This window comes from Tupaia chinensis, unplaced genomic scaffold (genome assembly GCF_000334495.1).
Source record: "Tupaia chinensis unplaced genomic scaffold, TupChi_1.0 Scaffold000489_1, whole genome shotgun sequence".
NCBI lineage: Eukaryota > Metazoa > Chordata > Mammalia > Scandentia > Tupaiidae > Tupaia > Tupaia belangeri.
Genome location: NW_006160001.1, coordinates 2,307,762 through 2,331,715, shown reverse-complemented (window position 1 = coordinate 2,331,715; position 23,954 = coordinate 2,307,762). Strand labels below are relative to the sequence as shown.

Here is a 23,954-nt window from a genome sequence, read left to right as displayed (position 1 = left end):
GCCTTGAGATTTCAGGGTCAGGATCAGAGCACCGGGTCCAGGACCTGCGCTCACCTAGCTCCTCCCTGCGTCCCTGGTGGTTGAAGCTCCTTTCTCCCAGGCTCCAATCTAGGTCACAGCGGGGAACGGCTGAGCTGAGGGTCGCTGGAGGGGGTGAGGGGCGGCCTGTCTGCTCCCGGGGTGGGCGAGGAGTGAATTGTTTCAGAGCCTGCCCCTCTCACTTCTACTCGATTGTAATTCCATCCCCGGGCCGGTCTAGTCTCCCTCCCTCCCGCGGCCAGCCGGTCCCTCCCCATCGGCCTCCTCCGTCGCCCCCGCCTCCCCGAAAAGCTCTGCCCGAAGCCGGCTTCACTCCTGCACGCCGACTTCCCGGCGGCTGTCTTGCCTCGTTGGACGACCTGGAGGGTCGGGTCCAGCCTCCTTGCCCCTTGCCCGCCACACACACACCTCCTCGCACCGGCCAGGGGATCCGCGGGGGCCGCGTCTCCCACGTCCCCCGAGAGACGCCCCTTCCCTGTGCGCCCGGGACTTGGTGAAACTTTGCAGGCGTCGACGGTGAAATGGATTTAATTCGAGGCGTCTTGCTCCGTTTCTTGCTCCTGGCTGCCAGCCTCCAACCCAGAGCTGGGTCACTCCGAGCGTCCCTCCGAAAACCAGGTAATGCGCTCGGTCTGCCGCGGGGGCAGGCAGCACGCCCCCGAGCGCCCGGGTCCTGATGTTTGGCGGGGACGCAAAACCCGCTACGCATCGCCTCTTTCTCCCCTGACCGGCGTCAGTTTAACCCGATTCAGCTCCACTGAGAGCTGAGAAGAGGCTCGCTCTCCCCCCCTAGCTCAGGCAGTTCCAGGGATATTTGTTTGTTAAAAGAATGATGTATTTTCCAGCCCCAGGAGAGGCGGTGGTCTCTGCATTTGACCACGGAGAGCCAGGAGCCCGGACAGCGATCATGCTGTCTCAATTACAGAGGATGGCAACTGTGCAGAGGAGTCAAGCAGCTCCGCCTGTGTCTCAGAACATCTTATTAAATTCATATTGTCCAGAGCCCAGCCATTTCCTGTTAAGTGTCTGAAGGTTTGCCTGGAGCCCCGACTGCCCAACTCCAGTCCTGCCCACGCACTGTTGTAGAGCTGTGGATTCTGGGGCAGTTTGTTCAGAAAGGAGCACCCGGTGGATTAATTTGACCATTTACCGTGTTTGGAACTTCTGTCTTGGCTCTGCCATTTAAACAGAGATATATATATTGTAGGATATTACAAAGGATTGGAGAGAACTTGAAACCAGTACAACTTGCATTTCCTATTTATATAGGTAAAAGGTCTTTGTATATTTTTGTCTACTTTGGTTTGATTTACGTTGTGAGATTCTTCGAGGTAGAACACTCTAAACAATAAAGTTCTGATCTTTGTTTCTAAATAACGATTTTCTTTTTTTTTTTTCTGGGGTCATATTTAGAATTCTGAAAAATCTGTTTTTTCTTAGCTTACTTTGTAAGCAAGTTGTCTTATGGGATTAATTATATTTTATGAACAATGGAAAACAATTTAACTTTATTGGAAAACAGTCTGCACAACCTCACAAAAAGTGCGGATCATCTTCACAAATGTTTCTGTAAGAAAGGCAAACCAGGGGAAATTTATCAGAGGGCAGAGAAAACAATCTTGGCAGATTCTCATGTAACTGCTTAAATATTTTCACTGCTCAGGGATCTCTCTATCTGGAAATATGACTTGTTGCCTTACAGCTCTAAGAAACATTTTCAGTCTTTAGGCTGTAGCTATTGTCACCTGCTCCTCGTTACCTGCCTTGAAAGTTAGTATCATTATCATAATCTACACCACACTTAAATGATGAGCTATTCCATTTCTACACTGTTCAGTTCATTTTGGAGATAATAGCAGCAGTCCAAGACAGTATTCTATCAAATTGTTTTGCTTCCTGCGTGCATACTTCACACTCCTTAAGGACTTCAAGAAGGACTGCTTCCTAACTTTCCTCCTTAAGTAACCACATCATGATCAATGGCATTCTGCAGGTTGATGCACACCTAGTCACAGGTTTTGAACTGTGCAGAGCTACAACTACAGTTCCTAAGACTGAGCAACGTTGCTCACACACAGTTCGTAAGTGTGAGCAGTGCTGGCCGTGTTCTTTTAAGGATAGATTTCAGTCTATTTCAGCAGAATTTAAAAAAATTTTATTTTACAAAGCTTGCTGTGTAAAACTGCTCACATGGCTCACCATACTTCCTCTCTTATTTTTTGTAGTTCCCTCTCCTAAAAATATTTTCATTCAGGGCCTCGCTCTGTTCTTCCTGCCATGAATCTGCCATGTTGGCCTCTTTGGTTTTATTTGGATCAGAGATAGGGTTTTGATGGTGGAAATTCTACCTTTGAACTATTTTGGCATACTAAGTACATCAGAGGCTAGGTAGAAGGAGTGTTTAGCCTAGGTTCAGCCTAGAAGAGTTTTTCATCACTTTATAATTTTATCCCAACAGTGCTTTTCAGGTTGGAACGCTGCTCAGGTTAAACTGACAGCTACTTCATAAACTTCAGGGGAAATTTTCCTCCTGGGCTCATTTACATCCCTTGGAAAGACTAGTTTTTGATCCGGAAAATTGGTCCAGATTAAAAACCGAATGTGCCCTGCTTGGTATGATGTGAACAAGCAGCCAGCTAATTTATAATCTTCCCCAGACACCAGCAAATCCTGCTAGTATCCATATGGGAGTTTGTACCTTGTTTCCTCCATAGCAATTGGTTTGTGTGCAGTCCTCTGAAGGTAGCCTGGCCAGGCCTATTTGGAGCAGTTCTGTTTTATTTGTATAACCTTCCTTGTTTCCTCATAGTCCTAAATCTACTTTTGGTAAGTACAGCTTTCTTGGAGAAGTCTTGGATTCAAAACCAACCTGAAAATTCCCCATGCCGCCTACCTCTGCTAAGAAAAAAGCCAAGTAGCAGTTTCATGTATGAATCTAGTTTGGGTACAACACAAGCAACCTCTCTTTTCATCCTAAGCTAGCTCATTTTCAGGCATTGAACATTAAAAAGAAAACTTCTGCCTTTGACAAGATGCACAAGAAATGACTGATTTCAAGTTAAGTCTAATTAAAAGTAACAACTAACACTAATTACGTGCTTGCTGCACTGTTTTAAGAACTTGACAAGTGCTGATATATTTAATCAACCCAACTGGCCCTGTGAGATAGGTACTATTGTCATTCTTGCTTTACTGAAGCGAACATTGTGGTGTAGAGAGGTTAAGTCTCTTGCCCAAAGGCGCACAGCTAGAAGGTGGATGGAAATCTAGGCTCTAATATTCAGGACTAAGTTCATAAGCAGGTCTGTTTGCAGGCGTATGCAACTGGTCTTGGAGGGCGTATTCCTGGATCCTGAGGATGGGAAGTCCCATGGACAGAGTTCTAGAAACCAAGTAGAGTCTGTTATCCCTGCCATTTTGAGTTGAGTAGGGAGCCTGAATGGCTCTTAAACTTTTGTACATGGGATATGCCCAGGTTTCCAAAGACAATAAAGTACTTAGGACACTGACATGGAGGTTTGGAAGGTGCTGTCGACTTAACCTTATACATAAGAATGAGGGCAAGGGGGGAGGGATGCAGATGCCATAGCAGTTTGATCACTAGACATCCATATGGCCAACTGCAGTTCGAGTTCTGGACCCGTTGGCTTGAAACTCACCCCAGGTGTGGGTGCATGCTTTCCCAAGATCCCTGGAGGAGAATGGAGGAGAAGGGATTGCAGGGTGGCCATCCCCCCTGGGAGGGGGGTGATTTCTCACTTTCCCTCTCACTGTCTCTGTCTCTCTCTCTCTGGCTAGCACATGGGCCCTAAGGCAAAAACATCTTAAAAAAATGAATGAGGGTGGATATTATTATAGAAGGATGATGAACCACTTGCTTTCTCTTGTTGAATTTCTTGGGATTAAGGTTTGTGGGGCACAGAGGGTCCACTGGAGTGCCTGGAGGTAGAAAAAGGGACCTCCGAAGATCAGAAGGAATAGGATCCTTGTCATTTCCCCAGGCCTTAGTGATGAGGACACACAATTTGTTAACTAGCTTTCATTCCTTTTTTAGACTAGAGATTCAAATCGTAGGTCTGGAAGGACGTGAAACACCTTCATTTTGAACCTGGGCTGCAGGTGATTAAGTGACTTGCCAGAAGTTGAACTGGGACTAGTACTCAGATCTCCCATCCTCCTGAGTAGTTGTTAGTTCGGTGCTCTCTCTCACCCCGAGTCTCACTGGAAAGCACAGGGGGACTGTTGTGGTTCTGTTGTGGAGCAAGCAGAAGGGCAGGGGAAATCCAGAAATCTACCAGAACTAGCATGCCATAAGCCACCTGTATTCCTACAGGCAAACGGGTCACTCTTGCCTTTATTATTACTGTTTTTTAAAAGTCACATTACTGAAGTATGATTTTTATACAGTAAATTTCATCCTCTTTAGGTGTATCGTTTAATGAGTTCTAACAAACATATATGGCAATGTTACCACCACCACAATCAAAATGTCAGAACATTTCCATCAGCCTTTGTGTTCTATCCCTCTCAGCCCTGAGCAACAACAGATTTCTGTCCCTGTAACTTTACTACTTCCAGAATGTCAGCCTTGTGTCTACCTTCTTTCACTTAGCATAATGCTTTGAAGACCCATTCATGCTATTGCATGTAATAGTAGGTTGCTCCTTTTTTATTGCTGTATAGTAGTTCATTATTTAGATTACCACAGTTTGTTTAACCAGTCACTAGTTAGTGGACTTTTGGGTTGTTTTCAGTTTGAGGCTGTTATGAATGAAGTTGTTGTACATATTCACATATGAGTCTTTAGATGGCGATATGTTTTTATTTCTTTTGGCAATAGAAAGAATTGTATCATAGAGCAGGTATATGTTGGAGCTCAAAAGAAAACACCAAACTATTTTCCAAGGTGGCTAGACCATGTTACATGCTTACCAACAATGTTGGAGTGTTCCTCTGCTCCAAATCCTCTATAGCACTGGGTATAGTTGGTTTTTTGTTTCTTCATGTTTGTTTGATATTAAACATTTTTAATATACTCAGTTGCCATCTGAATCTCTTTTTTGGTGAAGTGACCTTTGAAAACTTCTGTTGATTATTTTTAATTGGGGTGCTTTTCTTATTACTGGATTTTGAGTATTATTTATATGTTACAGATGCAATTCCTTTATGTGTTTTGTAAATACCAGCTTTCAGTATGTGGTTTGTCTTCTTGTCTTTTTTTTTTTTTTTTTTGGTTTTTTTATAGGGCACATGTGAAGCAAATCCTGCTAGTATCCATATGGGAGTTTGTACCTTGTTTCCTCCATAGCAATTGGTTTGTGTGCAGTCCTCTGAAGGTAGCCTGGCCAGGCCTATTTGGAGCAGTTCTGTTTTATTTGTATAACCTTCCTTGTTTCCTCATAGTCCTAAATCTACTTTTGGTAAGTACAGCTTTCTTGGAGAAGTCTTGGATTCAAAACCAACCTGAAAATTCCCCATGCCGCCTACCTCTGCTAAGAAAAAAGCCAAGTAGCAGTTTCATGTATGAATCTAGTTTGGGTACAACACAAGCAACCTCTCTTTTCATCCTAAGCTAGCTCATTTTCAGGCATTGAACATTAAAAAGAAAACTTCTGCCTTTGACAAGATGCACAAGAAATGACTGATTTCAAGTTAAGTCTAATTAAAAGTAACAACTAACACTAATTACGTGCTTGCTGCACTGTTTTAAGAACTTGACAAGTGCTGATATATTTAATCAACCCAACTGGCCCTGTGAGATAGGTACTATTGTCATTCTTGCTTTACTGAAGCGAACATTGTGGTGTAGAGAGGTTAAGTCTCTTGCCCAAAGGCGCACAGCTAGAAGGTGGATGGAAATCTAGGCTCTAATATTCAGGACTAAGTTCATAAGCAGGTCTGTTTGCAGGCGTATGCAACTGGTCTTGGAGGGCGTATTCCTGGATCCTGAGGATGGGAAGTCCCATGGACAGAGTTCTAGAAACCAAGTAGAGTCTGTTATCCCTGCCATTTTGAGTTGAGTAGGGAGCCTGAATGGCTCTTAAACTTTTGTACATGGGATATGCCCAGGTTTCCAAAGACAATAAAGTACTTAGGACACTGACATGGAGGTTTGGAAGGTGCTGTCGACTTAACCTTATACATAAGAATGAGGGCAAGGGGGGAGGGATGCAGATGCCATAGCAGTTTGATCACTAGACACCCATATGGCCAACTGCAGTTCGAGTTCTGGACCCGGTGGCTTGAAACTCACCCCAGGCGTGGGTGCATGCTTTTTCAAGATCCCTGGAGGAGAATGGAGGAGAAGGAATTGCAGGGTGGCCATCCCCCCTGGGAGGGGGGTGATTTCTCACTTTCCCTCTCACTGTCTCTGTCTCTCTCTCTCTGGCTAGCACATGGGCCCTAAGGCAAAAACATCTTAAAAAAATGAATGAGGGTGGGTATTATTATAGAGGGATGATGAACCACTTGCTTTCTCTTGTTGAATTTCTTGGGATTAAGGTTTGTGGGGCACAGAGGGTCCACTGGAGTGCCTGGAGGTAGAAAAAGGGACCTCCGAAGATCAGAAGGAATAGGATCCTTGTCATTTCCCCAGGCCTTAGTGATGAGGACACACAATTTGTTAACTAGCTTTCATTCCTTTTTTAGACTAGAGATTCAAATCGTAGGTCTGGAAGGACGTGAAACACCTTCATTTTGAACCTGGGCTGCAGGTGATTAAGTGACTTGCCAGAAGTTGAACTGGGACTAGTACTCAGATCTCCCATCCTCCTGAGTAGTTGTTAGTTCGGTGCTCTCTCTCACCCCGAGTCTCACTGGAAAGCACAGGGGGACTGTTGTGGTTCTGTTGTGGAGCAAGCAGAAGGGCAGGGGAAATCCAGAAATCTACCAGAACTAGCATGCCATAAGCCACCTGTATTCCTACAGGCAAACGGGTCACTCTTGCCTTTATTATTACTGTTTTTTAAAAGTCACATTACTGAAGTATGATTTTTATACAGTAAATTTCATCCTCTTTAGGTGTATCGTTTAATGAGTTCTAACAAACATATATGGCAATGTTACCACCACCACAATCAAAATGTCAGAACATTTCCATCAGCCTTTGTGTTCTATCCCTCTCAGCCCTGAGCAACAACAGATTTCTGTCCCTGTAACTTTACTACTTCCAGAATGTCAGCCTTGTGTCTACCTTCTTTCACTTAGCATAATGCTTTGAAGACCCATTCATGCTATTGCATGTAATAGTAGGTTGCTCCTTTTTTATTGCTGTATAGTAGTTCATTATTTAGATTACCACAGTTTGTTTAACCAGTCACTAGTTAGTGGACTTTTGGGTTGTTTTCAGTTTGAGGCTGTTATGAATGAAGTTGTTGTACATATTCACATATGAGTCTTTAGATGGCGATATGTTTTTATTTCTTTTGGCAATAGAAAGAATTGTATCATAGAGCAGGTATATGTTGGAGCTCAAAAGAAAACACCAAACTATTTTCCAAGGTGGCTAGACCATGTTACATGCTTACCAACAATGTTGGAGTGTTCCTCTGCTCCAAATCCTCTATAGCACTGGGTATAGTTGGTTTTTTGTTTCTTCATGTTTGTTTGATATTAAACATTTTTAATATACTCAGTTGCCATCTGAATCTCTTTTTTGGTGAAGTGACCTTTGAAAACTTCTGTTGATTATTTTTAATTGGGGTGCTTTTCTTATTACTGGATTTTGAGTATTATTTATATGTTACAGATGCAATTCCTTTATGTGTTTTGTAAATACCAGCTTTCAGTATGTGGTTTGTCTTCTTGTCTTTTTTTTTTTTTTTTTGGTTTTGTTATAGGGCACATGTGAAAGAGAGAGGGAAAATGAGAAATCATCCCCCAGGGAGGTAGCCACATGCAATCCTTTCTCTTCCAGTCTCCTCTCAAGATTTTGGGCATGTACACACACATGCCCAAGCATGATTTTCAAGTCATTGGGTCTGGGACTCAAATTGCACTGTTGGCCATATGGAATCTAGTGCCTTAATCTCCAAGCCACCTGCTGGTCCATCTTTTAATTTTCCTAATGGTGTCTTTCAAACAGCTAAAGATTTAGTTTGAAAAAGTCCAATTTATCATTTTTAAAATGGCTCATGCTTTTTATAAAAAGCTTAACACATGGCTACAATGATGCTACTCTATGTTTTTTTTTTTTCTAGAAGATTTTTAGGTTTCACATTTAAGTTTATGATTTATTCTGAGTTAAGCTTTAAGTGAGATGTAAGATGTAGGTTGAGGTTTGTTTTCTTGTGTGTGGATGTATTGGCTTCGTTTTATAAGTCTGCTTTTGATTGTGGCAGGAGACAGTGTTTCAAAGTAATCTCCAGTTTAGAAGGTTTGTGGCAGTGCTCTGCCCACACTGGCTGGTGCTATTAGGCCTGCTCCTGTCAGAATGGAGTAGTTAGGGTACAGATCTCTTTTCCTCAATTCACTTGAGTCCTTAGAGCTGACCCTGCCATGGCATGACTGGGACTGGGTGCCAAGAGCTCAGAATAGGTGAAGGGACACTGAGAGGTGAGGTGGGGGATGCTGGAGTCCTAGAGCCTAGGGTTGCTCGTCATTTATTTCAGTGAAATCATGGTGTTAATTAACTCTCAGGCACAGAGAGAGGGTTGAAGAACTGCACATGAGTCCTGACTTCCCTTTCCTCCTGCCTGTCTAGTTTACCTGAGCCCTAGGGTCAGTAAGAGAAGGTCAAGTCAGGGCTCAGAGTTCCCAGTTTTCTCTGCAGGGTCTGAGGGGCCACAGTCATCTTTAGAGAGATGCAGGTCTCTAGTCTTCTGTTTTTAAGGTGCCTCTAGGTGATTTCTGCTGCTTTTAGTGTGAGGCTGCATGGCTCAGGATCATGGGCCATGTGTCAGGGGTCATCTTGGTCTACTTTCCCAATGCCACCCTGATTAATCTGAAATTCACAGAGTCGGGTTACTTCCTCACTTACAACTCTCCTCCAAGCCTCCTTCCCAAAACAAGGAAACTGTGTGTGTTGCGGAGAGGGGAGCCATCTTTTCCGCAGTCACATGCCCCCCTCTAGTCCCTTTCCTGTCAACTGTACTCCATCTTACTGCTGATCCAGGTTGTCTTGCTACTTGGGGAACACTGGAGCTCACAAAGGTCACTAGGGAAATATGTATGTGGATCTACACAAGGATATATACAAGAACATATCTCTGAGAAACATGTACACATACTTATCGATAGCCAATGCCTGACTACTAGTTTCCCCTGAGTTCAGCACTATGAAGGAAATGTTTTTCTTTGATTTCTTGGTTCTATCAGACCTCTTCCCCTCCTGCTGGTTTCCACATTATAGCTGATCCTTATGAAAGCACCTCCCTCCGTCTTTGTCAGTCTTTCTGTTTCTCTCTCACACTTTCTTTCCTTGATTCTCTGACGAGAGATGTCAAGGTCAGGGGTAAATGTAGTTTAACAGGAGGCAGTACTTGTTTCTCAGAATTCTTTCTCCAGGAAGAGTGACTTGGCCAGAAAGAAATCAAGTGCTGTTTCTTGTTTTTTGTTGTCTTACCCGGAGCCCAGGGTTTTACTAATCTTAGGAGTCTTTTGGGATTAGCTGTCCATCTGTTCATGGGTTACGATAGCCCAAATTTTGTCCAGTGATTCTGAGCTAGATTTCTGGAAGACAGGGACTCAGCTCCCACAGAGTTATCTTGTGGATACTTCGTATTCTCCTGACTCACCCACTTGGCAAGTAGAGCTGTGGTTTTTCCCAACTGACTAAATCAGTCTTTTGGTAGTTTTACTGCAACAGAAAATCTGATCATGCCCCCTGCCTCTTGTCTTTGCTGCTGCCTATCAAGCTGCACATGTTGAAAGCATACCTGTTCTTTCAGGTATAGAACAAGGGAATAGGTGAGGAGATACAGCAGAGCCTGAATGGCAGTTCATAGGGGAACATCTCCTCAAACTCATCTTTGATTCCATTGATTGTGGACCTCCCTTTGGAAGTAGGACTCAAGAAGGTGGCTTTAACCTCCTGAAATAAGTTGGTAGACAATTGCCTCCTTCCAGAACCCTTGAACTCATGGTGGGAAAAGGGACTCAGATGAGTCTGATTGAATTCCTGCCAGCAGAAGGTGCACTCTACAGAGTTGGCTCTCTCAGACCTTAGCAGGTTTCTGGCCCCCGACCAAGCAATTTCTGAACTTATGTGAATATGAGTTTTTGGAGTGCATCCCACATATCTGCCTTCTAAACAAGAACTTCAGGTGACTTTATATTGATGGCTCATAGTTCACATTTGGAGGCCCAAAAGTGATGAGGCTTCTTTTCCTATGCCTCCCTTTCCTTGGCACATCCACCTCAAGTGCCCTGCAATGCACTGCCAATCTCTGCTTCCTTCATCCACACCAAGCTGTGACTGCTGGCAGCTACTAGTTGCTCTCTGCACATCCTTATTTTAACCAGAACAACCCAGACCTTAGACTCTCATTGGGTTTTTGGAGGTTGGATTAAAACTTTTTTTTTTTGAGAGATTCTTGATATAGGGCATGTGCACTTGCCAAAAAGACAGAGAGATAGAAGGCGAGAAATCACACCCCATGGGGGATGGCCACACCACAGTCAGTTCTCCTCCACTGGATCCAGGACTTGAACCACAGTTGACTACATGGGAGTGGCAATAAATGTAACATGCTTGAATCATCTCAGAACCATCCCCCACCCAGAGGTAACACGCGTATTAGGGCATTAGAAAGGATTATAAGACTGATGCTTTAAGAGAAATTTTAGGAAACTGGGAGTGTTTAATCTAGACAAGGAAAGAAAAACCCTAAAAGAATATGTATATTTCCAGTCATCAGAAATAATAAGCACAGGCATTTATGATTTTATATATTAATACTTTTATCTTACACATTAATGTATGATTACACATGATTGAATTTGTATTGCATTGTAAATATTTTTATTCAAATCAATTCACAAATTAAGCTATCTGGTCCACTCTGCCTTGATTTTTTTTTTTTTTAAAATAAGGCTGCCAAGAATGTGGTCTCACTTCAGTGAGTTACCTTTGCAAAATAGTGACGTCGGTGGTGATGGATAATTTTTGCCTGGAAACTGTCTTGGGCAAAGGTTTGCAAGATGTGGTAGCGGGGACAACGGTGTCTGAAAAGGAATGATTAAGACTGATATCTAACTGGGAGCCATTGAAAGTCTTCATGAAGCTAGAGTGCTAAGAAATGGTTCAGGTCTGATCAATAGATTGGAGCAAATAAGGAACCACTATCAGAGACATAGAATAAGAGAAGGCTCAGTCCAATTTTCCTGCTAATGATCCTTCCATTTCCTCAGCTGTAAAAAGCCCCCAATTATCCTGGATAACCCCACCAGCTTATTTTAAGAATCAAAAGAAATAAAACAGACTGCTGCTTTGAGAAAGCTGAAGTGTCACATAAGAATAGGATATTCTTATCTAACAATAGTCATAGTAATTATTATTACCTTTACCAACTCGTCCAAGCAAAAATATACTTTCTGATGCTTTCATCTTACTTCCAGTCTTTTCTTTCTCCATTCCCTGAAAAGATACTTGATGATTCTTTCTTTGTCTGACTTTGCAAATCCTGAGCAATTTAAATTTTAACACTTTTGTTTGCTGACAGGGCACCCTATATCAGATTTAATGCAATGTTAATGCTATTTATTTTTCTTGGTGCAGTAAGTTTATATTAGCTATTTAATGGTTTACATTGTGCAAATGAAGTTGTATCAGCAGGCGTTTTTTCTGTAACATCTGGGCAGTTGGAAACATAATACTTAAATACAACCTGAACTTAAAGCTTCCATGGACAGATGGCTAATTTTGTTGATCTAATCTTACACTTAGGAATAGGTCCCATGATCCTTTGTTTGTAATTCCTAGAGCGAGAAGTAAATAAAGTGGTTGATGGCTGTGAATTAGGTGCCTATTAGATTGTCTGTGATTTATTTTATAAATACTTCAATATAAACATTTATTGTATGAATAACTTTAATCTCTGCTCCAACATCCTTATTTAATACTTGAAGTAATCCAGGTTAGCAGTCATCATTCTGGCATAAGAGTATATATCTATTTTCATCTCTCAGTATTTGTGCCATACCCATGGTTAAATATTTGAATCTTTGCCTCTGCCCTGGAAGAAATCCATACTCTGGGGCTGGTTAGTTATCATCTGAAGAATTTCTTATGAAGTCCACTTCCAAAGGTGGCTGTGAATATGCTTGAATGATGTCATTACAAATTCCCACCAGAGAATTTGTTAATGATCATAAAATATGTCAGATATTATATAATCATGCAATATGCTATTAGCCAGCCAGATTATATGTGTCTCTTTATTTTGTATGAACAAAGAATAAGAATCCAGCAAGCCTAGGAAGTCCAGCTAAAGCTTCATTCACTCCTGTGTTTCTGGCATGTAACAGTAGACTCAATTGCCTGACTCCCCTAGATGGTTTGCCGATCTTTCCATTAGCATATTGATATATTGGAGCCAGCAGGCGGTATGGTGCTTACGGTGCTGGACACCTACATGGCTGATAGTGTTTTGAGTCCTGGACCATCTGGTGGCTTGACAATCATGCTAGGTGTGTGTGCATGCCTACCCAAAATCCCGAGAGGAGGATGGAGGATAAGGAATTCTGGTGTGACCATCCTGCTTTGGGAGTGATTTCTTTCTTTTTATCTCCAGTGAGTGTCTGGACCCTATAACAAAAATTTTTTTAAAAGGGGAAAAAATGTTAATGTTTCTGCCTCAGCAGACACAAGCAGATGCTTATATTAATCAGAATAGCTAACACTACTAACTGTAACAAACCACTCCAAATCTTGGTTGCTTGATATAAAATTTTTATTTCACTTATTCTAAGTCCAAAGTAGATCTTTCTGGTTGGGCAGCTCTGTAAGCTGCTGTCTTTCAAATGGTAACTTGAATACCGGAGTCACTCTTTCTTTAATACCTCTATCTTTAATGCCACCATCTTCATAATAGACTACAAGATAGAGGGGAAGAAGGCTTGCGTGAGAGATTTTAAGTGCTAGGACAAAACACGGTCATGTGGCCCCAAATGAACTATAAGGATTCTGGGAAATGTAGTTCAGCTCTGGACACAGCAAAAGCATGAACTGGTTGTGATGGGTTGTCTCTGATGCAGTGCTTTTGAATTCCAAGATCAAAGAAGAGACATCACCAAATTTACAAGAACAGGTTGTATAATAATTTTTATGACTTTTTGCACATGTCTATTGGGCAGAATTGGGCATGGAATTTACTATCATTATTGCACACAACCTGTTCGAAAAAAGGAGTCATTTACTGTCTATCTTTACTTGCTGGAGGCAATCTTTTTTTTTTTTTCTTTTTCAGGTTTTTGCCATGGGGTGCATGTGCTCGTCAAAGAGAGACAGACAGATACAGACAGAGGGAAAGTGAGGAATCACCCCTCCCAGGGGGCTGGCCATTCCACAGTTTCTTCTCCCTCCATTCTTCTCTCTGGATTTTGGGCATGCATACACAAGCACTCAGCATGAGTGTCAAGCCACTGGGTCCGGGGCTTGATTGGCACTCAACCACATGGGAGTGCAGTGCCTTAAGCACCATACAACCTGCTGGTCTTGAGGCATCATTATTTAACAAAGGAACCTAAAAACTAAGCAGTTGAATAGACTTAGGTCAGTCTGCAGTAGGGTTCAGAAGTATATATACGGCTAAATGAATATATGCTATATGTTGCTACCTATTTCCTACATTTTACAAAAACAAAACTATCCCCTTTTAAAAGAAAAGCAACTACCCAGTGGGCTAGAGTGAATGTCTAAAGCTCTAGTTTTTTCACCACAGTGTTTTAGAAGCTTCTTCTATTTGTGTCCCATAGCAAAAAGGACTATTGATGGTGAAATCATTTATTCAGTGAGTGATGTATCTTAAAATCTAAAATTAGGTACCAGCAGTTGGTGTAATGGCTGTGTCACTGGACTTGCATGTAGTCCACCGCGGTTTGAGTCCTGGACCTGGTGGCTTAAAGTCATGCTTGGCATGTGTGTGTGTGTGTCCAAGATTCTGAGAGGAGAATGGAGGAGAAGGGATTGCAGGAGGTGATTCCTCACTTTCTGTCTTTGTTTTTCTGGTGAGCACATGTGCCCTATTAGCAAAAACCTCTCAAAAAAAAAATCTAAAAATCATTTTTCTATTGGATCATCAGAAAAGTCATGATGTATTATCTATGCAAAAATGCATCATGACTTTTCTGATGACCCAGTAGATACCCCAGCCTGCTACGATGGGGATGAAGATAGTGTAGACTGATCCATTGATTGATTCATTTGGTTGAACTGCGCTTTTCCAAGCTCTTAAATAGAAATGACCTCATTTGACCTTTGTCATCTTTGCCACACTGAGGAATTGGGAAGATAGATGACTTGGCAAAAAGGAAACAGGCACACCCAAGATATAAACCTAGTTGTCCAACTCCTTGCCCTTGTTGCTTCTCATTAAGCCAGAGCTGTTTCTGCAGGTAATGAATAAGTATGATCATTGCAGCATTCTTGAGTCAAGCTCTGCAGCCAGGAGGGACCTTGCTCACATGACATGCCTCTCATCCAGCCTTCACTTGTAGCAGCTCCATGTGCATTATGCATGGTATAACCTGGAACTTCTTTCAGTCATGCTCCCAGCTGGTTGATGTACAGGGAAAGTAGCTTGTTTTGCAAAATACTTGATGAACACAGGGCTGGCAGCAGAGAAACTGGCAACTGAGAAGTAGTTGTAGAAGTAGCTAAGGGATAGCCCCAGAATCCTCCCACATATCTCCCATAATTCTTTTGGAGTCTCAGTGACAGCTCAGATGACTCAGCCTGGCTTTGAAGCTTTGCATCCCTTCACTATACAGTCATTTTCTTTAATAGAAAACGATGTTTGCTAGACCTTCAATGTGGCATATTTCAAGATTTACCATTCAAGTCTCAAGGCTTTCTGTTAGTTTCTCAAAAATTTCTTTGATGTTCTGGGAGTTCCTAATTGGTGTAGTTAAATAAACTATTAGGTTGAAAAGAGAAGCATTCATTTGATAGCTCTTTTAAAGTAATTGATAGGTGTTAGCCACAACCTACACATGGAACACACATCATTTCACCTTGGAGGAATTATGACGACACTCCAATCAGACAGACCTGGTCTTAAATTCTAACTTTAAAATTTATAACTGTTTGATCCCAGAGTACTTTTTATTTTATTCTTTTTATATCTTGGATTTCTAATCTGAAATTTTAGGTTCATAATACCCACTACAAAGGTTTTGTGTGATAAATAAATAAGATAATATGATGATTGGAAATATACATGTGAACTTACCTAAACATATGCTATATAATGAGAATTCCAAGTTAGAAACTCTTAATTAGGTTTAGTATGATTTATTGAGTTTGTACAGTGACAGAGACGGTAGTTTTTCCATATTTGGTATAACCTTAAATATTGAAAACATTGACACAGATGTGTAATTGAGCTTAGATGCCCATGAAACTGGAAATGAAAAAAAATTTATTTCCTTAATTTTATATTACGATAGATTCTTGAAACTTATGGCTCCAAATGATGACTTTTGGTGTCTAAGTTAGTCATAAAGTTCATGTCATTGAGGTGAAACCTAGAGTCAGCTTCATATTTAACAAAAATAGCCAGCATTTGTTTGGAGCTTCATACAAAGTCAAGAAGGAAGGATTACATCACTGTAATAGTAATAGTAGTAGTAGATTTTTACCTATTCGTTGTGTGGCTATCTTTTCCTAAGGAGGATGTTCCTTAGCTTCATTCTTTATCATGGCATTAAGAGAATAAATGTAAAAGATGCTGTTTTAATGATGTCTGCTCTCTATTTTGACTCAGTCATACTTTCTGCAGAATAATCTTCCCTGAATGTCACTCTTATGCTTAAGATGCTTTTCTGACACTCTGTTGCCTTCCAAGCTCTAAAGCTGAGCATCTGAGATCTGAGACAATATGGCCTCAACTTGCTTTCTTGTCTTCTCACTGAATTCACATGTAACCTCTACTCAGTCAAGTTAGATTATTTGCTATTCTATAGACCTCTTCATGTTCCCAATGCTTTCACTTTCCCATGTGGTCTGCATGTTGATCTGTTCCCTTGGAATATCCTTCCCTCATCTTTGCCCTTTCAACCATGGCTCTGTGAAGTCTTTTTGCACCCTCCTATTCAGAAGACATCTCTCCCTTCTCTCATTCAGCCTTTGTTTTTATTATGTTATTGGTATTTGCTATGGTTTGAATGTGTCCCAAAAGTTTGTGTATTGAAACTTGGTTGTATTGTGAAGATATTAAGAGAAAACCCAATGTCATTATGGTTGTGAAAGGTAGGGCCTTTGGGAAGTGATTAGGTATCAGGTAGGACACCTATGATTGAATCTTGATGGACATGGACTTAGAAGAAGAGGGAATGCAACAGAGAGGTGTGGACATAAATACCATGCGTTCCTGGTCTGTTCTGTCTTGCCAAGTAATTCACCAGCAGAAAGTACCTCACCAGATGGCCCTTGGACCTTGGGCCTCCAAACTATGACTTGAATAAACCTCTAATGAATCACCCAGTTTCAGTATTTTCTGTTACTAGCAGCAGAATGGACTAGAACAGTGTACCTGACTCTTATCTTCTATTAGATAGGTAACTCTGTCAAGAAAGGCACTGTGACTTCTCTACTTTTATATTCCCTCCATTGACTGGTGGAGTGTCTTGCATGAGGATGGCCTTCATTGATAGCTATGGAATGGCAATGATAGCCTCATTTTGGACAAAGATGTTTCCACATTGTGCGATTTATTTGATCCAGCTCCCAGCAATTGAGTTCAGTTTCTTCAAGCAAAATACAGAAAAGGTGTCACTTCCATGTGCCAACATTTCTGCTCAATCTATGCAGACATTTGAAAACCCACACTGCAGTATGATTTAGAGAAAGGAATGCCTCAGGGAGTCTGTCTGCAGCAGTATGTAATTTAAATCCCACACACATGCCGCCAAAGGCTATTGGAATTGTGGGGTTTTAAGGAGCCTCTGATAGAGTTCATGCTGTGAAATATGTCATTTTTGATACCCAGAGAACAGGTAGTTTGCAGTAACATGTGGTACTGCCTCAGACCTGCTTTTTATCATGTCTTTGGAAGTTACGAAGCAAAGGCAATACAATTTACTCATACAGCAAAAGACAGTGGGTAAGGAGGTATTAAAATAGTCCAATATTCAACAGTCATCTTTTCACTGTCTATCTTTAAAAAACAAAGGAAATTGAGACTTGTGTGGGGATGGGGTTGGAGGTATGAATGAAAGGTCGTTACAGGAGAAGGGAAAAAAGCTAGCTTGTCTTTAGTAATGGGGTCTGGTTTGTAAGGTTGTAAGTACTCCAGTTCCTCAACATTCTTGTTTAGTTTTATTGTGCTGACCTTGGCTCGTGTCTGAAGATCAATTCTGTAATCCCTAGAAGGTAAGGCAGCCAAAAGCTAGAGAGTGTACAAAGGTTTTTCTTTTTTTTTTCCAATTTTTGTTTTATAAGGACAAACATGCCTTATAGAATGAATGCCCCTGAGCAGCCCTATTGAAAAACAACCAATTGATTGACTCATTGACTAATTGACTTCTTTATAAATATCTGTTATAAATAGAGCTGAAAATAGGCTGTTTTTAATAACAATTAAAAATGAGCTATGTAGGCCAGTTAGGTGGTGTTCTGGTTAAAGCAGCTGGATCCACATGGCCAACTTTGTGGTTCAAATCCTGGACCCAGCAGCCTGAAAATCAAGGTGAATGTGTGTATGCATGCACAAAATCCTGAGAGGAAAAGGACTGTGTATGGGTGGTCATCTCCCCAGGGGGGTTATTTCTTACTCTCTCTCTTTCTCTCTTTCTGGTGAACACGTGGACCCTATAGGAAAAGCAAACAGACCAACCAACCAAAAAAAAAATCTATGTAAATGATATGAGGCAGAAGTATTAGGAGCAAGTGTACCAACATCTGAAATTTACTTTGAAATACCATAAGAAAAGATTCACTTAAGGATGATATCCTTATTGCTAATAATAGAACATAACTAAATTTGGGCAACTTATAAAAATAGGGATCAGTCAGTTTATGGTTTGGAGTTTTGGGCCACATAGAGTGGGAGTCTTACAGAGTCCCAAAGCATCATATCACGAGGGCAAGAACAGAGCAGACCAGCTGTGTCCATGTCATTTTTCTTCTCCTTATAAATCTACCAGGACTCCATCATGGGGGCTTCACCCTGATGACCTTAATCCTTATCTTCTCTTAATGGCCCCATCTTTCCACACCATAATAAAATTTAGTTTTCATCCTCTTAATTTGTCACAGCCAAATCTTAAAAAATGAGTTTTTAGGGGACACTCAAAACTGTAGCAGATGGGGAGAGAGAGATTGTTGGATAGATAAGCGATAAAGCCATTGTAGGATCCAGGTGGTGCATGTTTATTCTAATTATGTTGCTTTTCTATATATTTGAATATTTTCTTAATAAAATGATGGATGGAAAAGATGAACCAAATATTAAGGAAATAAATAGAACTACAAATTTTACCCATAAAGTGTGGTGCTCCAACATTTTCTGCTCTGCCCCCACCTATGGGTGGGCTTGTCCTTTTCCACAGTTACCTCAGCTCTTTGCCCCATGTTCCATGGGGCTGACTTCCTTGGCTACATCACTCAACTCATTTGCCCTCTGACTTCTTTTGGGTTGGACAGTGGGAGGTACTAGAAGGAGATCAGAAGAGAATCGGCAATAGAATCTATTTTGCCTCCTACCCCATTTTCCCCTCCTTTGGTATTACTTCAACTGGAAGCAGCTGAGTCTCTCTAAAATTGCAGTGCCTAGCTTTCTAGGGCTTCCAGCTCTAGCTGGTTCCATGATGCCACTTCTCCACTTTAACTTTTAACCTTAGGAATGGTAATGGCTTCTTATTGGTGCTGACCTCTGGGTACCACGATAACCCTAATTGTTTCTTAAAGCTGATCACACATCTGTAAGTAGTCTTTTAATGAAAATCATTTTTAAATGATTTCGGTACTATTGCTTTGTTATATATGGCCTAGGTCTACTGCTTTTTTCTTTAGGCACAACCAGAAGGTTTTGATTTGTGTGTAGCTTGCATTCAGCACTCTCGGAGGATCAGGTCTGATTTAGCTTAAGCTGCTTGTTGTAAATTCATGGTGGAACTACAGTGTAACAGAAACCTTGATCTTCTGAGAATGAGCTTGTCCTCTGGGCCCATATCTGCTGGCCACTGGGATAAGAAGATATTGAGACTGATATGCTCAAGGCTGTGTGGTGTTGAGTAATGATCATGGTAATATCTAGGACGCAATAAAAATTCTATGAGTAAGTTCTAGAGATCAATTGTACAAACATTGTACCAATAGCCAATGATGTCATATTTTGTAGTCAAATCTGTTAAGAGGGTAGCTCTTATGTGAAGTGTTCTTATCACGAAAACCAAAAATTTTAAAAATTGCTTCTGTGTCAAATATATTATGCTGTTGATTAATGTTTGAACTGAATTAAAAGATAAGCTAAGCATCATATCTAGTGTTGTCAGATAAACTACAGGGTGCCCAGTTGAATTTGAGTTTCAAATACATAATGAATACTTTGAAAAAAAAATTATTGGATTGAACAAATGAGTCTTAGTGTAGGTGTACCCAAAATATTACATGTGACATTCTTATACCAAAAGAATAATCGTTTATCTGAAGTTCAAATTCAACTGGACGTTCTGTGTTTTTGTTTGCTAAATCTGGCAACCCTAATCATATCATAATTACAGTAATGTGTCATATTATATTTTCTCAATCTCAATGCCTCTTGTGCCTGAGGGTAATAGCGATGTGTCTGCTGTGGAAGTGTCGTAGTGAGGAAACTGTGCGTGACATTTGCAAGAGGACTGAGAGGAATTTGAATCTGGATTCCATCATGTGCCGGCTAGGTGAAATGAGGCCAGAAAATTAACCTTCATATGATTTACCACCCTCTCCTAATAAAATGGGTTCACTACACAAAACTTGGAGATGATTCACTAAAAATGAGTTTATTATGCTTGATATGCTGTAGCTGCTAAATAAGATAAAGTTATCATTTTATTGCTCTATTTATTCAAATAAAAATAACTAAAAAATTCTAAGAATTCAGAGGTTTCTTTATTTCATGTGAAATAAAGAAAAGTTAACACCTCATCTCTTGAGAAAATTATTATGAACTGAAGCTAATGTTTGAAAATGCCAGTGATTTTAATCTCAAAGGAAAGACTACAGCAAGCTTCAGCTTTCCCCCACTGCTGTTTAGACATAACATTTTGCTGATTTTTATGTTCTTTTTGTTGTTTTTAGACTATGTTTTTATTGTTTGGCTATAAATATCTTGAACCTTGTATCCTATTTATTAGTAAAGTTGAAAATGCTTATTAGTCAAACTAAAAAATAATTAACTGAGTTATAACCATTACCTTAGTTTGAGTTCCCCAGAAACAGAACATAAAACAATGATTTGAATAAAAATAATTTATTTGAAAGATACAAAGAAAACAGAACAAACAAGGGGAGTGGGGAGGTGAGAGGGTGCTTTTGTGGTTTTCTTTTCTTTTTTCTTTTTTTTTTTTTTTTTTGAGAGGTTTTTGCTATAGGGCGCGTGCGCTCGCCAGAAAGACAGAGAGCGACAGAGAGACAGAAAGTGAGAAATCACCCCCATGGGGGAATGGCCATGCTGCAATCCCTTCTCCTCCATTCTCCTCTTGGGATCTTGGGCATGCATGCACACATGCCCGGTGTGAGTTTAAGCCACTGGGTCCTTGACTTGAACCGCGGTGAACTACATAGGAGTCCAGTGACATAGCCATTACGCTAACTGCTGGTCCACTTATGTGGTTTTCTTAAGAGATAATTTACATGGGAGAATTACTTTATGACTAGGTATGGAAGCCATGACTCAGTTATGTCATCTGAGGGATAGGGGAGTTGGGTGGGGTATCGATACCAATTCTGCCAGTCGCTGGGTGAGGGCTGCTGGGAGGATGGATGTTAATTCCCCAATACTTCCAACCTGCCAGGTTTACAGACAGAGCAGGTGTCTGTGTCTTCCGTGTCTCAAGCAAAACATTCCAGATCCTAGTTGGTTGGAAGTGGGCTGACCAGCTGTGAGTAGTGAGACCTGAAAGGTTACGGCATGGCAGTAATAGTTCGACTATTCTCATAACTGATAAATGATGAATGCTGTTTACCATTTTAGTAGACAACACTCCCCACACCCCAACACACACACAGAAAAAGTTTTGTATGTATGATAGGAAGAAGGAAACGGTATTTGGAAACTCTCGATCCTGAATCCCAGTTCTCAATCTGAACCTATACTGGGATTTTTGTTGGAGGGAGGGTTATCAAATTACAGTACAAACTATAGCCTTTTGATTGATCAGTTCTCCAGTTGGAGATACTCAGGAAGGGCAACTGCTTGGGTTTTAGAGGTAAGCACAACCAATGACAACTGGAAACAAAGCAAAGCAAAACAAAAGAAAATCCTTCATTTAAACTCATGCCAGGCGCCTGTGCGTGCGTGCCCAAGATCCCGAGAGGAGAATGGAGGAGAAGGGATTGCAGTGTGGCCATCCCTCCTGGGGGGTGATTTCTTGCTTTCTGTCTCTCTGTCTCTCTCTGTCTGTCTGGCGAGCACATGCTCCCTATAGCAAAAACCTCTCAAAAAAAAAAAAAAGAAGAAGAAGGCCAGTATGAATTACACTCTTCATTGCTTATGATTATGCCCTGTTGTTCAGAACTTGCTTCTAGCTCATTGATTGTCACAACTGGGTGAGTGATGGGTGGAGAGAAGAACCCACATTTTCATTTAAAAGCATGCATTTTGCCTTCACAAGACAATAAGGATAGCCAGCACTTATATAGTGCCTGTTGTGTGCTGGGCACTGGCAGTAACAGTACAGCCTCCTAAGGCTAGAATCAAAAAATCCTAGGGTTTTAGCACTAAAAGGGACCCTAGGGATAATGGCCTAACCCTGTATAGTCTCAGGAGGAGACCTAACTAGCCTATGGTGGGGCAGATAGTGAGTGGTAGAATTTATATTAGGATCCATATCTTCTGACCCCTGGTCTTGTTTTTTGTCCCCTAGATCTACAGCTCTGTGACTCCATGTGGTGGGTAGAGATTTGTAGGCAGTCCAGCTTCTATTTTCATCAACTAGTTCTCCTTGCCTTTTGAATTTAGTCTTTGTTTCTACATATAGAGGTAATGAGCCAGCACAGACTCCTAAGACAATGCTATGCCTGGAGAAACAGATGACCAGAGAAAGGTTCTTGCTCTCTAGTCACATCTACTTTCTCTGCTTCTCATTAGCTCCAAACTACAGGGTCTGTGAGAGGCATTGACTTCTAAGTCACAGAAAACTGCAGGTGGAGAGGTAGGGGTGTCAGGGCATGGACAGGAAGTGCCTTTGTATGGTATCAAATCCTTGTCTGCAGTTATCTTTAAAACATACTCTGAAGTGAGGTACCCATGAAGAGGAAATTGAGGGGAGATTTGTGTCATAGGACAGTGTCAGTGGCTTAGTTAATCACTTGGCTTGCCTCTCATTATTGGGGATAATCTTGAAGAATTCATCTACTAGGGCCAGGTTCCAGAACAGTTTTTTAAAATACAGTTATAGTCATACCTTGTAGAGAACTGCCCTGGATAGAACTGATAGATTATAGCCAAGGGTAGCAAAGAGCCAGACAGTATTATTTTATTTATTTTTACTTCTATTTATTGGGTTTCCATCATAACCACTCAGTTATGTCGTTGTAGAGCAAAAGCAGCCATAGGTGGTGTGTAAATGTCCATGACTGAGTCTTGATACAGCTTTATTCCAAATAGGGCAAGGGCCAAATTTGGCCCATGGGCTGTGGTTTGCTCACACCTGCTTTGGAGAGCTGGAACCCTGATCAGCCTGAGCTTCAAGAAGAGCACACCAGCAGACCCTCTAGGGTCTCCCTATTTATCACTAACATCATTAACATCCTCTTTTCCCATTGAAAATCTCTTTGTTTCTTGACAAATCGCTCAATTCAATTCCTAAACACCAGCAAAAACCAGGTTGTTATAATAGTTGAAATTATGCTGGCCGTTAGAGTGATTCCAGAAGGGTTAGCTTCAAGATAGTTGTGTGGGGTCTTAGTCTAATTGTAAGTAATCCTGAGAAGATAAATAACCTCTCCAGTAGATGTAGATTATATGTAATAAATGGTTATATCCAAAATACATAAACATAAAAAGCTTTATAAACTTGATCCATATCCTAGAAACCCATTCTGTTCATATTTTAAAGTAATGATATTTCTGTTATGAAGTAAAAGGATGACAATTGTGACCTAGATAGAGTAACACTTTTCATCTACTTGCAGTAGAAACTCTCATCCAATCCAATTGGATTGGTTAGTTAATTGAAAAAGTTAGTGGGATAATTTTCTCACTGATCTTTTATTTTCAGTTAAAAAGTAGCAAGGGGGGGATTATTTGTAAAATAAATTTATTATTCATTTATTATAAAGTATAAATTTATTATAATAAATGTATTTGGATATAGGGGCAAAGCTATTTTATTTTTTAAAAAGAGACCACTAAGGGACCAGCAATTGGAATAATGATTATGTCTCTCGACTCCCATGTAGTCGACCATGGTTCGAGTCCTGGACCTGGTGGCTTAAATTCACATGGGGCACGTGTGCGTGCATGCCCAAGATCCCGAGAGGAGAATGGAGGAGAAGGGATTGTGAGGTAGCCATCCCCCCTGGGGGGGGGATTTCTTGCTTCCTGGCTCTC

At 41.0% G+C, this 23,954-nt stretch overlaps 1 protein-coding gene across 1 annotated transcript in view; it reads left to right on the top strand.

The window, feature by feature from the left end:
* Window positions 1-313: 313 nt before the first annotated feature.
* EGFLAM (EGF like, fibronectin type III and laminin G domains) overlaps window positions 314-23,954 on the top strand; it is a 191,857-nt gene continuing 168,216 nt past the window's right edge. Inside the window, exon 1 of the mRNA XM_006156308.2 lies at window positions 314-657. Within this exon, the coding sequence (XP_006156370.1) occupies window positions 561-657 (97 nt within the window). The 5' untranslated portion in view covers window positions 314-560. The remainder of the gene's footprint in view (window positions 658-23,954) is intronic.